This window comes from Pituophis catenifer, unplaced genomic scaffold (assembly GCF_029215685.1).
Source record: "Pituophis catenifer annectens isolate HBS135680 unplaced genomic scaffold, rPitCat1.0.hap2 SCAF_2, whole genome shotgun sequence".
Classification (NCBI taxonomy): Eukaryota; Metazoa; Chordata; class Lepidosauria; order Squamata; family Colubridae; genus Pituophis; species Pituophis catenifer.
This window is the reverse complement of record NW_027256882.1, coordinates 31,839,995-31,855,344: the sequence shown is the minus strand read 5'-3', so window position 1 is coordinate 31,855,344 and position 15,350 is coordinate 31,839,995. Positions and strand designations below refer to the sequence as shown.

Sequence of the window (15,350 nt, the reverse complement as noted above, 5' to 3'; positions counted from 1 at the left end):
CACGCATATGGGGCCGCTTGCAACAATGGAACTGCCCGTGTGGTGCACGTGGCGATGGAAGCACCTGCATGGCGCTCGCATCAATGGAAGCGCCCATATGGCACATACGTCAATGGTAGCGGTCGTGTGGTGCTCATGGGGATAGTAGCAGCCACATGGCCCAGCCCACAGACTGGTGACCCCTGACATAGAAGACTCTTTCTAACTTGATGATGTATAATCATTGCATCTCTGGTGGTTTTTGAAGTTTAAGGGATCCGTGAGATTTATGTAGAATTAGCCTGACTAGGTGGCTCAGTGGCTAAGAGCTTGTCAATCAGAAAGGTTGGCAGTTTGGCAGTTCGAATCCCTAGTACAGGTCTCCTGCGTTGAGCAGGGGGTTGGGCTAGATGACCTCCAAGGTCCCTTCCAACTTTGGTACTGTTAAAGAATTTGTTGGAGATAACGTTGGAGATGGTTTTCTTATTAGTATCCCTCAATATTGCTTATGTCTACAAGGAAAATACAGGTACAACAATTCATTTAACAACCATTTGAAGTTATGACAATGCTGAAAAAAAGTGACTTACCACCAATCCTTACACTTACTACTGTCTCAGCTTTGATCACTTGATCAAAATTTGGGTGCTTGGCAACCCAGCTATATTTACGACGGTTCCAGCATCCTGAGATCATGTGATCCCCCTTTGTGACCTTCCCAGATGGCTTCCAATGAGCAAAATCAATGGGGGAAGTTGGATTCGCTTAATGACCGCATGATTCATTTAACAACTGCAGTGATTTGCTTTGCAACCATGGCAAAAAAAAAAGTCATAAAAATCAGGCATGACTCAATTAACAACCACCTTGCTTAGTTGCAGAAGTTCCACTTAATGAACTGTTGTAAGTCGAGGACTACCTGTAGTCAACCAATTGCCTCTCAGGAAGGCTCAGTACAGAAAGGATAGAGATGCCAAATTGTCCAATGCAGAATGTAGCCATTTATATCTTAATCTCTATTAAATTATCTAGTTTTCTGTTGATGCTCTCCAATGTTTTGGTGATGGGTCCAGCAGTGGCCTGTTTCCTGTTGCTTTTGACAGAAATATTTACACTTGAGGAAATAGTTGGAATGTTCTTGAAATGTGACCAGAGAGGGGGTTTTATTTTCCCCTTGAGGCATTGAGTCAAAATTGTACTGACCTTTTTAAAAAATTCCAGAGTTATTTATTTTCAGGCTGCTCACTTTGTGCTTGGCGTTTATTTATTTATTTATTTATTTTGTTTGTTAGTTTGCTAAGGCAGAGGTCCCCAACCCGCCCGGTCCATGGTCCAACACCAGGCTGTGGCATGCCAGAAACTGGGCCACACAAACAAGCAAAGCCCCATCTGCAGGATGCAGGCAGCCTATGAAACCAGGCCCCCTCCGGTCCATGGAAAAACTTCTCTTCATAGAACCAGTCCCTGGTACCCAAAAAGTTGGGGGCAAGGGTGGGATTCAGCCGGTTCGGACGAATTGGATGCTTATTTTACATCTGGTTTGCCGAACTGGTAGTTGCAAGGAGTGGCTGACCCTGCCCACCCCGTCCCTCCCCTCCCAGGAGTCTCCATGCGGCCTGTTTTGGATGCCAGGTAAGTGCAGGGCCCACCCGGGGGGTCTGGGAGGGCAGAAGTTCCAGAAGTCTGGAAATGCCCCTCCCCCGTGCCGTGGTGCAGGAGGCCAAGTAGGCCACGCCCACCCAGCAACTGGGCAGAGAATCGATTGCTAAAATTTTTGAATCCCACCCCTGGTTGGGGGCTACTGTGCCCCGAACCAGGGGTAAAGCTTGGTGCAAACCGACACTAAAAAGAGAACATAACCTCAGACCTTATTCAACTGGACAAACACATCACCAATGTGCAGGAGAGCACCAGAGAAAGGGATTGGCACTCCACCTCCCACTTCAATTGTGTCACTGGGAGCATGTTGTGCTTGGAAAACAATCACTTATAATCCTGGTTGTGCCAGCGTGACATTCCTCAGCTCCTTGGCAGACAATCTGAAGTCTGAGTTCTTCTCTCGGTCATCGGCTCGTGACTCTGTCTCTCATCTCGGTTTGACATGTCTTTTGTTGCTACAGTACAGGAGCAGCGACAATGGACGCGAGCCAATTTAATCTCAGACACTCGGTGTGGGTGCCAAGAGGACACACAGTTGGATTCATGCATCCCTGAACTGTTTCCCCCCCCACCTTCCCCCCCACCTTCACTTCGTTTGAACTAATCCAAAATTGTTTGGGTTCATTCATCCCTCAAATACGATGGACTGATCGGAATTTCTGGGTATGGCTAACATTCTTGGCCAAACAAAGTACATTACGATTTAGCATAAATTGATTTTATAGGGTTGCCTGCCAGGATTGGAGCTTTGTTCCTTTGCACAATTCTTCTAAGGTTGCCAATTGCTACCTTAGTTATTAGGAATAGATTTAATTAGGAGGATAGTTAATTAGTTAGTTATTAAATTTATATGTCACCCATCTCCCTGTCAAGCAACTGTGCTTCCAAAATCATAAAAGCAAAAATACTGGGGCTGGGGAATTCTGGGAGTTGAAATCTGCACCTCTTCAAGCTGCCAAGGTTGAGATAACACTGCTTTTAAAGCATGCTAGATTCTCATTTTTCCAACATTAAAAGAATTTAAAAATAGAAATAAAACCATTGGAAGTAAGGAGCTTGGTAGATAAGCAGGATAAATGTTTGCTGGCTGGTTGGTTGCTGGGACTGCTGTTCAAGATTTTTTTCATCTTGAATGAACCTAGCCGGCTATGGCATACTCTATAAATCATGGCTAAATATATCATAACTTTGATAAGGTTCATAAATCACATAATCTCCCAGTACAGCCAAGGAATGCCTTAAAGGAATTTACACAATTTTTATAGGTTTCTTGAGATCTGTAAAAACAACCTGAAAAGTGGAAATAGAGAGTAAAACAATACTATTACAGAAGTTACCAAAAAAACCCAACACAGTCCTAGGCTGTATTAACAGAGGGATAGAATCAAGATCACGTGAAGTGTTAGTACCACTTTATAATGCCTTGGTAAGGCCACACTTGGAATACTGCATCCAGCCACGATGTAAAAAAGATGTTGAGACTGTAGAAAGAGTTCAGAGAAGTGCAACAAAGATGATTAGGGGACTGGAGCAGAGGTCGTATTCAGCCGGTTTGGACTGGTTCGGGCGAATTGGTAACGGAAATTTTGAGTAGTTTGGAGAACCGGCAAATACCACTAGTCGCTGGCCCCGCCCTCGCCTGCTTGCCACGCGCCCGCTCGCCTCGCCTCACCTCGCCCTGCCCTGGCATGCCCAGTCACTCCTCACCTCCCCAGCATAGCACACTGTGTGGCTCCTCGCATTGACCACACAGTCTCTGCTCTGTGGCTTGCCTGCCTTCCGATGCAATGCCTGGGCAAGTAAGTCTACGAGTTGTGCTAGACGCCCCCCCCCCCCCCCCCCCGGTCCCTGGCCTGGCTTGCTTCGCTGCCACGGCTCCATGCAGGCCGCTGCACTCACAGCCTAGCAAGCTGCCCGTCCCCGTCCCCCACCTCCATCTTACTTGCTTTGCCGCCATGGCTCCATGCGGGCCTTGGCGCTCATGGTGCGGTCTAGCAAGCTGCCCCCCACCACCGTCCCCCAGCTTCCAGCTTGCCTGCCTTGCTTCTCTGCTGCGGCTGCATCCCATGCAGCGCCGGGAAGCTGCATGGTCATATTGGCTGAGAGAACACTCCCCCCACACTCAGGCCAGGATGCCGCATGGCCCCGCTGACTGGGAGAACGCTCTCCCCCCTGGCCGGGAAGCCACATGGCCGCACTGGGTAGGAGAACAAATTCTCCAAGGATTTCTTTGCCTACCTGATTTCCAGCTCCTGCGCATGCATTGAAATATTTTCGGGGAGGGTTTATTTTCGGGGGAGTGTTTATTTTTGGGGAAACATGGTACCTCGCTGGTTGAAATAAATATAAATTTATTTCTTTATTTATATTCCATCATTATCAACATAATTTTAAATTGGGTGTTTTAAATTTCTGGGGTTTTAAATTGAGCCGAATTATTTAATAATTTTAAATTATTTTAATTGATGTTTGTCTTGTGCTTTTAATAGGCTGTACAGCGCCCTGAGTCCTTCGGGAGAAGGGCGGTATAGAAATAAAATAATAATAATAATAATAATAATAATAATAATAATAATAATAATAATAATAATAATAATTATTATTATTATTAGTGTAAGTAATTCAAAGCAGCAAACATTCCAAATATCCCTCCTCCTTCTATTTTCCCCACCACAATCCTGTGAGGTAGGCTGGGCCAAGAGAAGGAATGACTGGTCCAAAATCAGCCAGTCAGTTGTTAACTCACTGAGCCATTTCTGAACTGTCCTGCAATATGAAAAAGAGCTCTATCTGCAGCCAGTGTTTTGTTTAGAAGTGCATCCACCTGTCTTAAAAAAGCAGAAAAATTATAAGTGTAGGATGCACAGCATTGCTATGGTGCACAGGGAAGCATTTGTCTGCAATTCTTGAAACAAAATATGGCCTTTTCCGGGGAAGAAAGGCAGCTGCATAATCCCAGGACAAAAAAATGCAGCTGCCTTAAAGAATTGCAAACAGATGCAGCATTCCTTTCTCTCTGCTCTCCAAAATATATATTTTTTGCATTTGAATCCAAAATGCAGTCTTACAATACAAGAGGGCAAGTAAGAATGCGCAATTAAGAAATGTTATTTGAAATAGGTGCTTTGTAAACTTATCTGTGGCAAGTCTTCCCAGCCACTGTTTTGCAAAAACATTCACAACAATAAATATGAATCAGAATCCAAATATAGAGTTCCAACCAGGGATGACATCCAGCAGGTTCTGGAGAACCGGTAATGGAAATTTTGAGCAGTTCAGAGGACTGGCAAATACAACTCTGGCTGGCCCCAGAGTGGGGTGGGAATGGAGATTTTGCAATATCCTTCCCCCAGGAATGGGGATTTTGCAGTATCTTTCCCCTGCCACGCCCACCAAGCCATGCCCACCAAGCCCACAGAACCAGTAATAAAAAAATGTGAATTTCAACCCTGGTTCCAACTTTAGGTGACATTTATGGCTGCTTATTTTGTTTCTACCGTACTACTAGTAAAGAAAAGAGTGAGGAATCATCATTTTTATAATTATTTCTGAAGTGATGTGTGTGTAAAAGGCAGCACTGACCTCTGATCATAACAGCACAAGAACAGGCACTAAACACCAGATCCATAGAAGCAGGGATTTACCACACTAGATAGAACCCAAGGAGTAGATCAGTGTCTCTCAGCTGAAAAATGTATGGACTTCTGGGAGTTGCCCAGAATTCTCCAGCCAGCCATCAAGGAGTTTCCACAGAAGATTGTGGAGAATAATAGAGCTAAGAATCTGTGGGAGTTCCGGATCCAGAAGGACAGGCAGGCATTAGATAATCAACCAGACACTGTAGTAGTAGACAAATTAATAGACAAAGACCAGAAGAGCTCAGGAGGCCAGGCAAGCGGGGCAAGGCAAGGCGCCCCTTGATGTGAGTGATGTATAATTGGTCATGCCCACCCAGTCATATGACCACCCAGCCACGCCCACCCAGCCACGCCCACGAACTAGTAGTAAAAAAATTTGAATCCCACCATTGGACTTGAGCCTAAAACATATGAAGAACAATTGCTGGAATTGGGTATGTCTAGGTTAATGAAAAGAAGGACTAGGGGTGACATGATAGCAGTTGTTCCGATGTCTGAGGGGTTGCCGCAAAGAAGTGGGAGTCAAGCTATTCTCCAAAGCAACTGTGGGCAGGACAAGAAGCAATGGGTGGAAACTAATCAAGGAGAGACGCAGCCTAGAACAAAGGAGAAATTTCCTGACAGGACAATTAACCAGTGGTTAACTTGCCTCCGGAAGTTGTGGGTGCTCCATCACTGGAAGTTTTTAAGAAGAGATTGGACAACCATTTGTCTGAAATGGTTTCCTGCCTGACCAGGGGGTTGGACTAGAAGGCCTCCAAAGTCCCTTCCAACTCTGTTTTGTTCACTTCTGTTCTAATGATTTCTTTCCCAATATTATGACCTTATGAAGAGTGATTAATAGTGATGTGGATTTTCCTAAAAAAGAAAAAAAAAAACAAAGTCATGGGAGGAAATGTGACATTTCTTGCCATTCTTCCATTGTTTTTCTGATATTAGGGGCGTTTTGAGCTATATTGCAGTTTAGTTTGATTATACTGGCTTGTATATTATGAATGGTTGTTAGCTGCTCGAAATATATTTGGTTAAAAAGCAGATAATAAAAGGGAAGCAATAGTTCACAGTGTACAGGTAGTCCTCGAATTACAATGATAATGGAACCTGCCTCTTATGGTCATAATTTGTGATGGTTATAAAATGGGTCATCCATGTGACCAACCTGATTTTATGACCATTTTTTCATGGCAATCGATAAAACAATTGCCAAAATCTAGAAGGAAAAGGTTGGTTTTCAGCAAAAAATATAAAGAATGGTCAAGTGATCACGGAATGCTGAAAACAACTATAAATATGCGCCGGTTGCTGAATGGTTGAAGTGGGGTCACATGATCATGGGGGGGCACTTAACAACTATAGCCATTCACTTAAATGTTACTCATTTAACAACTACAGCCATTCACTTAACAAATGTGGTGAGAAAAGTCACAGTAAAATGGGATTTTACAGATTTCTCACTTAGCAACATAAATTTTGGGCTCAATTGTGGTCGTAAGTTGAGGACCACCTGTAAAGATAGATCTTGACTTCTGACCCACAATTGGGACCAAATTCCCGTTGTTCAGTGAGTTACACCCAATTTTATGACCTTTTTGCCCTGGTTTTTAAATGAATCCCATGGTCGTTAAATGACTCCAGCTTCCCACATGGGCTTCGTTTGTCAGAAGCCACCTGGAAAGGTCACAGATGTTGATCCCGTGACCCCAGGGCGCTGCAACCGTTTTAAGTATGTGGCATTTATCAAGTGACTGAATTTTGATCATCTGTGGGGATGCTGCAATGGCCATAAGTGCGAGAACAATTTCAGTTTTTTTCCAACACCATCGCAACTTCGGACAGTCATTAAACGAACGGTTGTAAGTTGAGTTATACTACCTGTAGAACAGGACTATGGCGATGATCGCTCAGTTCAATCCGCTTCCAGGGATGTAAGGATAGCATTTTTGTTTGTTTCTTTGTTTACCTTCTTTATTCTTGTTTTTTTTATCTTTGCGATAAGGGGAAAAAGAAAATGTTAGGCTGGCTCAGCAGAGGAAGAGACATAACACAGATCTCTCAGTTGATGGCTTAACAAAATGCTCTTATTCTGAAGAACTCCAGAATGCAAATTATTGGGATTTCCCACGTTAGCCAAGACCTTTGGATTGTTCTCCAAGGCCTGATTTTCTCTCTGGTTTTCTAAGGCAGGGGTGTCAAACTCGATTTTATTGAGGGCCGCATCAGATTGTGTTTGTCATCCGGGGGGGGGGCACGTGGCTAGCTCGACGTCACTCATGTTTGCGTCTGTGGTGGCCCGAGGCTCTGACAGCAAAAACGGGCTCCCGATCTCCATTTTTGGCTGTGACGGCTTCCTGCAACCCTCTTCCAACTGTGTGCAGCCCTCCCGAGCTCTGTTTTTGCTGGGAGAGGCACCGTGGGCCGATCCTTCACTGTTTCCAGAGTGGCCCCACGGGCCAGATCTAAGCACCCCGCAGGCCGCATCCGGTCCACGGGCCTTGAGTTTGACACTCCTATTCTAAATGGTTTTGGAGTAGAGGCTTGCAGGATTCAAGACTTGGTCCCTCAGACTGGTAAAGATTCAGGAATCCGTTCTGTAAACAGTCAGCTGCAAGCTTTTTTTGTTTATCGGTAAAACATCTGTCTTTCCACTGCACCACAGGAAGGCTGATCTAAAGTTTCAAAAACTGTCCAGCCTAATAGGGAATTTCCACATGGAAAAATATTCGTTCCAGCTGGGAAATAGTTCTGATGCTGGGGTTCTTGTACAGGGAGTCCTCGATTTATGACCACAATTGAGGCCCAAAATTTCTGGTGTTAAATTGAGACATTTGTTAAAGTGAGTTTTGCCCCATTTGATGACCTTTCTGGACACGGTTGTTAAGTGAAGCGCCTCAGTTGTTAAATTACTAATGAAGTTGTTAAGTGAATCTAGCTTCTCCATTGACTTTGTTTGTCGGAAGGTTGCAAAAGGTGATCACACGACCATGGGGTATTGCAACCGTCATAAATATGAACCAATTCCCAAACATCTGAATTTTTATCCCTTGGCCATGGGGATGCTGCAATGGTCCTATGTGTGAAAAAATGATCATTAGTCATTTTTTTTCCTGTGCCGTTGTAACTTTGAATGGTTACTAAACGAACTGTTGTAAATCAAGGACTACCTATAATTCCACCCTGTTCATCTCGATGAATTTATCTAAAAGAATTCTGTAAAGAAAAAAACATTTCAAGAATATTCCAGTTCAGACAATTGCCAGTGGGCCTGGGAGAAGAACCTATTACTTGTCATTCTGGGCATAGACAAGTCAGTGATCCTATCACAGAGGTCCTCTGTGGGGCGGAAGGTTCTAGAGCAGAAATTGTGCTTATGATCTGCATGGGACAGCAGTGGGCCTCTTGGCATGGATTTAGTTTCACGCATTGAAAAAGTCAATAATGGCAGAGAAACATCAGATCAAAGGCGGTTTGATGTCTACCAAATGTTTTTAACTTTGGGGCCTTGACAACCGTCTGAGGGATTGTACTGTTACCGTGCTTTCTTTAAAAAAAAATGCCTTTGAGCAAGATTGCTAGATTAATTCCTGGAAAAGTTGCAGCCATTGAATTGATAAGTGACTGGTTCCTTGCTGTCTAACCTCATAAATGGAGTCTAACCTTGCATAGATTTAAGTTACTGGAGAATAAATTTTGGTTGAATGTCAAAGTAGGTCAACGGTGAAGGTAGTTCCCTAGAGAATTGTATTTCTCAACTTTAACAACTTTAGGATGTGTAGACTTCGACTTCCAGAATTCCTCAGCCAGCATGCTGACTAAGGAATTCTGGGAACTGAAGTCCATAGAACTTAAAAGTTGCTAAAGTTGAACAAAACTGCCCTGAAGCAAGGGGTTGTAACCAGATGCTTCAAGACCATAAGTGGCTTGTGAAAGTGAATCTCTATGGAGATTCTCAGTCATCCATATCATGGATGTGCCAAGGGTGCTTTCTTTCAAAAGGTAATTGGACTTTCTTGTTTTGCTTGAAGACGTTTCGCTTTTCATCCAAGAAGCTTCTTCAGTTCTGACAAAATGGTGGAGAATGAAAAGATTTATATTCCTTGCAGTCATCTGGTCATTAGTACTCTTTCTGAGAGTCGTCTCCAAGGCCACTTGGAGGTTTATCTGTGCCCTCAGGGTCACCTGAATCATGTAGTCTTGCATTTTTCCTGGAAATCTGTTCATACTCCTGCACCATTCGATCAGACGATTGCAAGGAATATCAATCCTTCCATTCTCCACCATTCAGTTAGAACTGAAGAAGCTCCTTGGATAAGAAGTGAAATGTCTTTGAGCAAAACAAGAAAGTCCAGTTGCCTTTTGAAAGAAAGCACCTTCGGGACATTCAGTGAATCCCTCAGTGGTCTCCCAGAAGTTGTTACAAGTTGAGGACTAGTTCTATAGCTTTTCCAGTCAGGTGACCTCCAGGTATATTAAGACCTACAACTACCAATTGTCTCCAGCCAACGCAACCTCCCGGGACCTCTGAAGAGCACAAGGTTAGGGGAATGAATCAACAAAATTGTTTGCAAGGCTATATTTACTCTTGTTGTGGCAGATTGTAGCTGATTCTGACAATGAGGAGGCTGGTGTGGTGCTGTGCCAGCAACCTGGGCAGCTGGCACTCGAGTCAGACAATAAGGAGGCTGGAGAAGATGCGGTGCCAGAGGCAGGGATTCAGCCAGGGCCTTCCAAACCTCCAGAAGCTCCTTTAAGTGAAGAGGACGAAGAGGAGAAGCCTCTTCTAGATGCACGGCCACGCAGAGCTGCCAAAAGCAGGAGTGGCTCCTCAGGAAGAGGTTTCCTCGAGAGTAAGGCTTGGGGCTAATTGGCCACTCCCTTAGCCTGTTTAAGGAGGAACGCCGACAGAAGCAATTTGTAGGGAACAACTTTTAGTTCACTCTCCTTTGCATCTGGATTCTCTGCAAATTGCTTCTGTGCTTTCTGCCAACCATAGTAAGATTGTGATTACTTTATCTTTGGTTTGTTGTAGGCTGTTAAGAAAGTTTATTAACAGCCTTTGTTTGAAAAAGACTGAGTTATTTTAGTAAATTAAGTTTTGTACAGACTTTGTGTGTGCTACGTTCTTTGGGGTCCGTAGAAAATTCTTGGTTTCTAGGAAAGTGTCAGAAGTAAACTCAGCTTCTTCCTGTTTCCTTTCTTCAGAGAAAATGGAGATCTCGCTGGGCCAGTGGCTCCTCATCCTCTTCCTGGTGGCCATCCCGCTTCTGTATGAATGGAGTGCCACCTTCAAGTATTTCTGTAAGATGGCGTTCTACAACAGCTACATCCTCTTCCTGGCTGCCATTGCCATTCCGATCTGTGCTGTCCGTGGGCGCGACGTGGAGAATATGAAGTGAGTCTGTTTTAGGTGTGTGCTAGTGGGTGCACCCCTCTTGGACTAGGACAGGGGTTGGCAACTTTAAACACTCAAAGAGCCACAAAGGTCCTAACTGGAAGCCCCTGTTCAATTCTGGAGCCGACCGGAAGTCTGGTTCCCCCATCATATGGTCCTCATAGCACGGCATCCTTTTTCCTCTACCAACTGGAAGTCGGTTCCCCCACCAAAGAGTCTCCTCCTAGTGCAGCATCCTTTTTCCTCTACATGTCCTAACCAAAAGCCCTATCAATTGTGGAGCTGACCAGCAACAGGAGTCTCAGCAGAGGGATGAAAGAGCCACATACGGCTCCAGAGCCACAGGTTGCTGACCTCTGTGCTAGGAGAAAGCCTTCATCGGACTTAGGCCTATATCTGATCACAGCTGGTTAGATAACAGGGTTGCCCTTACTGTGTATCCACTTTTCTGCTGTATTGGATTACAGCATCCACCTTCAGCTAATACAGCTGGTGTAAAATGGGAAATGTAGTTTAACTCCTCCCTCATCCTGTGGGAAAACTGGGGATTGTCCATAACGTTGAATATGTGTGGACTTCCAGAATTCCCTAGCCATCGTGGGAATTCCCCAGCATGGTTGGCTAGGGAATTCTGGGAGTTGAAATCCACACATCTTAAAGTTGTCAAGGTTTAAGAATCTTCGCTGTTTGCTTGCTGTTGACAGAGCAAGGCCAAAAAAAATTGGATTTGCCAATTTAACCATCCCTACTCCTTTTGTCTCCTGCTGTCATGGATTGCAAGTTGCTGGTTTGGATGGGATCCTGACCAACACAGGATGCTCTGTGGAATCTAAATGGGGAGGAGGAGATTGTATATGTGGCCTTGCAGCCTGGTTATAGCAGGGAATCTGTTTTAAGAGGAGACGTCCAATGTCACCTTGAAGTGGAAAAAGGAGGAAAAGCACAGGCTTGAAGGGAGAGAGATTGTGCTATGCCCTGTTTCAGAAAGACTGTTTTACGCGTTGGAGCATCTGGTCTAGATTTTTACATTGCTAGCTCATGATTTCTTGAATAAATCCCTGTTGGGATGAGTTGGTGCCACTTGCAAGCTGCAAAGCTTGTTTTACGAGCTATATTTGTAAACAGTATGGTGGTAAGCTACAAACCAACCGACCACGTTATATCTTATTATTTTCTTTAAAACATTTCTGCCTCCATTGCGATCAAAATGACTCTTGGTGACTTAACTAGAATAAAAGTAGAACTACGGTATGTTGTATATCCGTGGTCATATATGTCTATGGAGATTCTCAGTTATCCAGGTCATGGTTGTCCCAAAGGTTGTGTTTTCAAAAGACAACTGGACCTTCTTGGTTTTCTTTGAAGACGTTTTGCTTCTCATCCAAGAAGCTTCTTCGGCTCTGACTGGATGGTGGGGAATGGAAGGATTTATGCTCCTTGCAGACAGCTGTTCATTTGCATTCTTTCAGTGAGTCATTGAGGACACCTGGAGGTTTATTTGTGTCCTCAGGGTCACCTGAGTGGTGCAAATGGGTGTGGAGCCTTCTTGGAACTGTTGAAAGGACTGTATTGTAGACTGGAGATAGATGATGTCGTATCCTTCCTCCTCCTGTTGAGAGAGGGCTGTTCAGTTTTGACATGGATGGCTATTCTCAACAGAGGGGGACGCTTTTTCAAACAGCCACTGGATTTTGTTGGTTTTTTTTCCTTGAAAAGAAAGAAACTAGAACTGAAAAAGCTTCTTGGATGAGAAGTGAAACATCTTCAAGGGGAAGGAAAAAAACCTCCAGTTGCCTTTTGAAACAGCACCTTTGGGAAAAGAAATAGAAATACCAAAAGTGAAATAGCAAAACCTCGCTCGCCCACTACAAAAATTAAGCAATAAAAACGGGGGGGAAAGAAGATCACATCTAAATTCAGCTACAAGCCCTTTGAAACAATTGTGTCCTCCAGTCAAATCTGTTCCCAAGCCAGCCTTTCCTGGCCAAATATTTCAGTGGAGTTTGGTGGGGACATCTGGGAGCAACAATTGTGTCTTTCAAGGTGCATGATTTTCCTCCTTACTTTTGGAAAAATGTTGAGGCTTGCTTTCGGCAGGGTGTTCTAGCTCAGGGGTCTCCAAACTTGGCAGCTTTACGACCTGTGGACTTCAACTTCCAGAATTCCCTAGACACCTTCCCCAAGTCTTAAAGCTGCCAAGTCTGGAGATCCCTCTTCTAACACAATCCATACCAGCCCTCCACATATGGTGAAGTTGCTGTTCTCCAAACGTTGATGGTGAAAGGCAGCCTCTGGACATTTGGAGGGACCACCATGTTTCCAAAAGCTGATGTATTGGTAGACATTCACACTGATGTGCTTTCTCTCTTCCTTGCCCTTCTAGGATATTACGATTCATGTTGCTCCACATAAAGTATCTCTATGGGATCAAGATTGAGGTGCGGGGGACCGAGAACTTCAACCTCAAGGAGCCCTACGTGGTGGTGTCCAACCACCAGAGCTCCCTTGACTTGCTTGGTATGACCAGAGGAAGGTGGGGAGGTTGGGAAGGAGCTAAGAGTTTGATCTGGGTTCTACCAGTTCATTTGTTGTTGTTAGTGTTTGTTTGTTTTAAAAAAAAAAAGAAATGTTGCGATGTAGTTTGCAAGTGGAAGTTGCCCAGAGTCAGCAAATAAATTGGATGGATGGATGAATAGGAGAGAGAGAGAGAAAGAGAGAGATGATACATGATAGATAGATGATAGAGAGAGCGAGAGAACGATAAGAGATAAACGTTAGACAGACAGACAGACAAAGATAGGTAGATGATAGATGATATAGATGATTGATAGATAGATAGATAGATAGATAGATAGATAGATAGATAGATAGATAGATAGATGATAGATAGATAGATATAGAGAATGATACAGACAAACAATGATAGATAGATAGATAGATAGATAGATAGATAGATAGATAGATAGATATAGATAGATATAGAGAATGATAGACAGACAATGATAGATGATAGATAGATAGATAGATAGATAGATAGATAGATAGATAGATACAGAAAATGATAGACACAATGATATATGATAGAGATAGATAGATGATAGACACAATGATAGAGATAGATAGATAGATAGATAGATAGATAGATAGATAGATAGATAGATAGATATAGAGAATGACAGACAGACAATGATAGATGATAAATAGATATAGAGAATGATAGACAGAATGATAGATGGTTTAGATAGATAGATAGATAGATAGATAGATAGATAGATAGATAGATAGACAGACAGACAGACAGACAGACAGACAGACAGATAGACAGACAAAGATAGATAGGTAGATGATAGATGATATAGATGATAGATATAGATAGATAGATAGATAGATAGATAGATAGATAGATAGAGAATGATAGACAGACAATGATAGAAGATAGATAAATAGATAGATATAATGATAGACAAACAATGATAGATGATAGATAGATAGATAGATAGATAGATAGATAGATAGATAGATAGATATAGAGAATGATAGACAGACAATGATAAATGATAGATAGATAGATAGATATAGATATAGAGAATGATAGACAGACAGACAATGATAGATAGATAGATAGATAGATAGATAGATAGATAGATAGATAGATAGATAGATAATGATAGACAGATAGACAGACCCCTTTATGAACATGCTGGCTCAGGAATTCTGGGAGTTGAAGTCCACAGGTCGTAAAGGGGCCATGTTTGCCTACCCCAGTCTATGACTTCTAGCATAGCATAGCTAATCCTTTTTTTTTTTTTACTCTCTGCACAGGTTTAATGGAGGTGTTGCCAGATCGGTGTGTGCCAATTGCCAAGAAGGAGCTGATGTATATGGGCACAGCAGGGTTGGCCTGCTGGCTGGGAGGCATCATTTTTATCAACCGCAAGAAAACCAACGATGCCATCAGCGTTATGTCTGAGGCTGCCCAAACTATGCTGAGCCAAGATGTGAGGGTTATTGTTGTTATTTTTTTGAAAGGGGGTTGCGGAACTTTTGATGAAATTTGGAGGAGGGAGTCGGGCGGGACGGAGTTGCTTCTGAGCTAGGGCGATGCCATAAGCAGATGACAGTGAACATGGGGATTGAGGAATGGAGAATGAGGGATTGGAAAAAGTAACAAAGAAGAGCAACTAAGATGATTAAAGGCCTGGAGACTAAAACATTTGAAGAACGGTTGCAGGAACTGGGTATGGCCAGTCTAGAGAAAAGACGGGATGGGGGGGGGGACGGACGGACGGACGGACATGATAGCAATATTCCAGGTTTTGAGGGGCTGCCACAAAGAGGAGGGGGGGGCATTTCAATTTATTTTCCAAAGCAGCAGAGGGCAGGACAAGAAACAATGGATGGAAACTAATCAAGGAGAGAAGCAACCTGGAATTAAGGAGAAACTTCCTAGCGGTGAGGACAGTTAAGCAGTTGAACAGCTTTGCCTACAGAAATTGTGGGTTCCCCATTACTGGGGGATTTTAAGAAGAGACTGGACAGCCACCTGTCTGAAATGTTGTAGGGTCTCCTGCTTGAGCAGGGGGTTGGACTAGAAGACCTCCAAGGTCCCTTCAGCTCTATTCTGAATCTGAATTTGGGAGATGTTGCCAATTTCTTATAAGGGGTTGACGGGTTTTCCCCACTAT

At 43.6% G+C, this 15,350-nt stretch overlaps 1 protein-coding gene across 1 annotated transcript in view; it reads left to right on the top strand.

Moving 5' to 3' along the window:
• Positions 1-15,350, top strand: part of AGPAT1 (1-acylglycerol-3-phosphate O-acyltransferase 1) — a 36,137-nt gene that overhangs the window by 12,306 nt on the left and 8,481 nt on the right. The window contains exons 2-4 of the mRNA XM_070936589.1: positions 10,476-10,665; positions 13,049-13,182; positions 14,488-14,663. Coding sequence (XP_070792690.1) covers positions 10,476-10,665; positions 13,049-13,182; positions 14,488-14,663 — 500 coding nt within the window. The remainder of the gene's footprint in view (positions 1-10,475; positions 10,666-13,048; positions 13,183-14,487; positions 14,664-15,350) is intronic.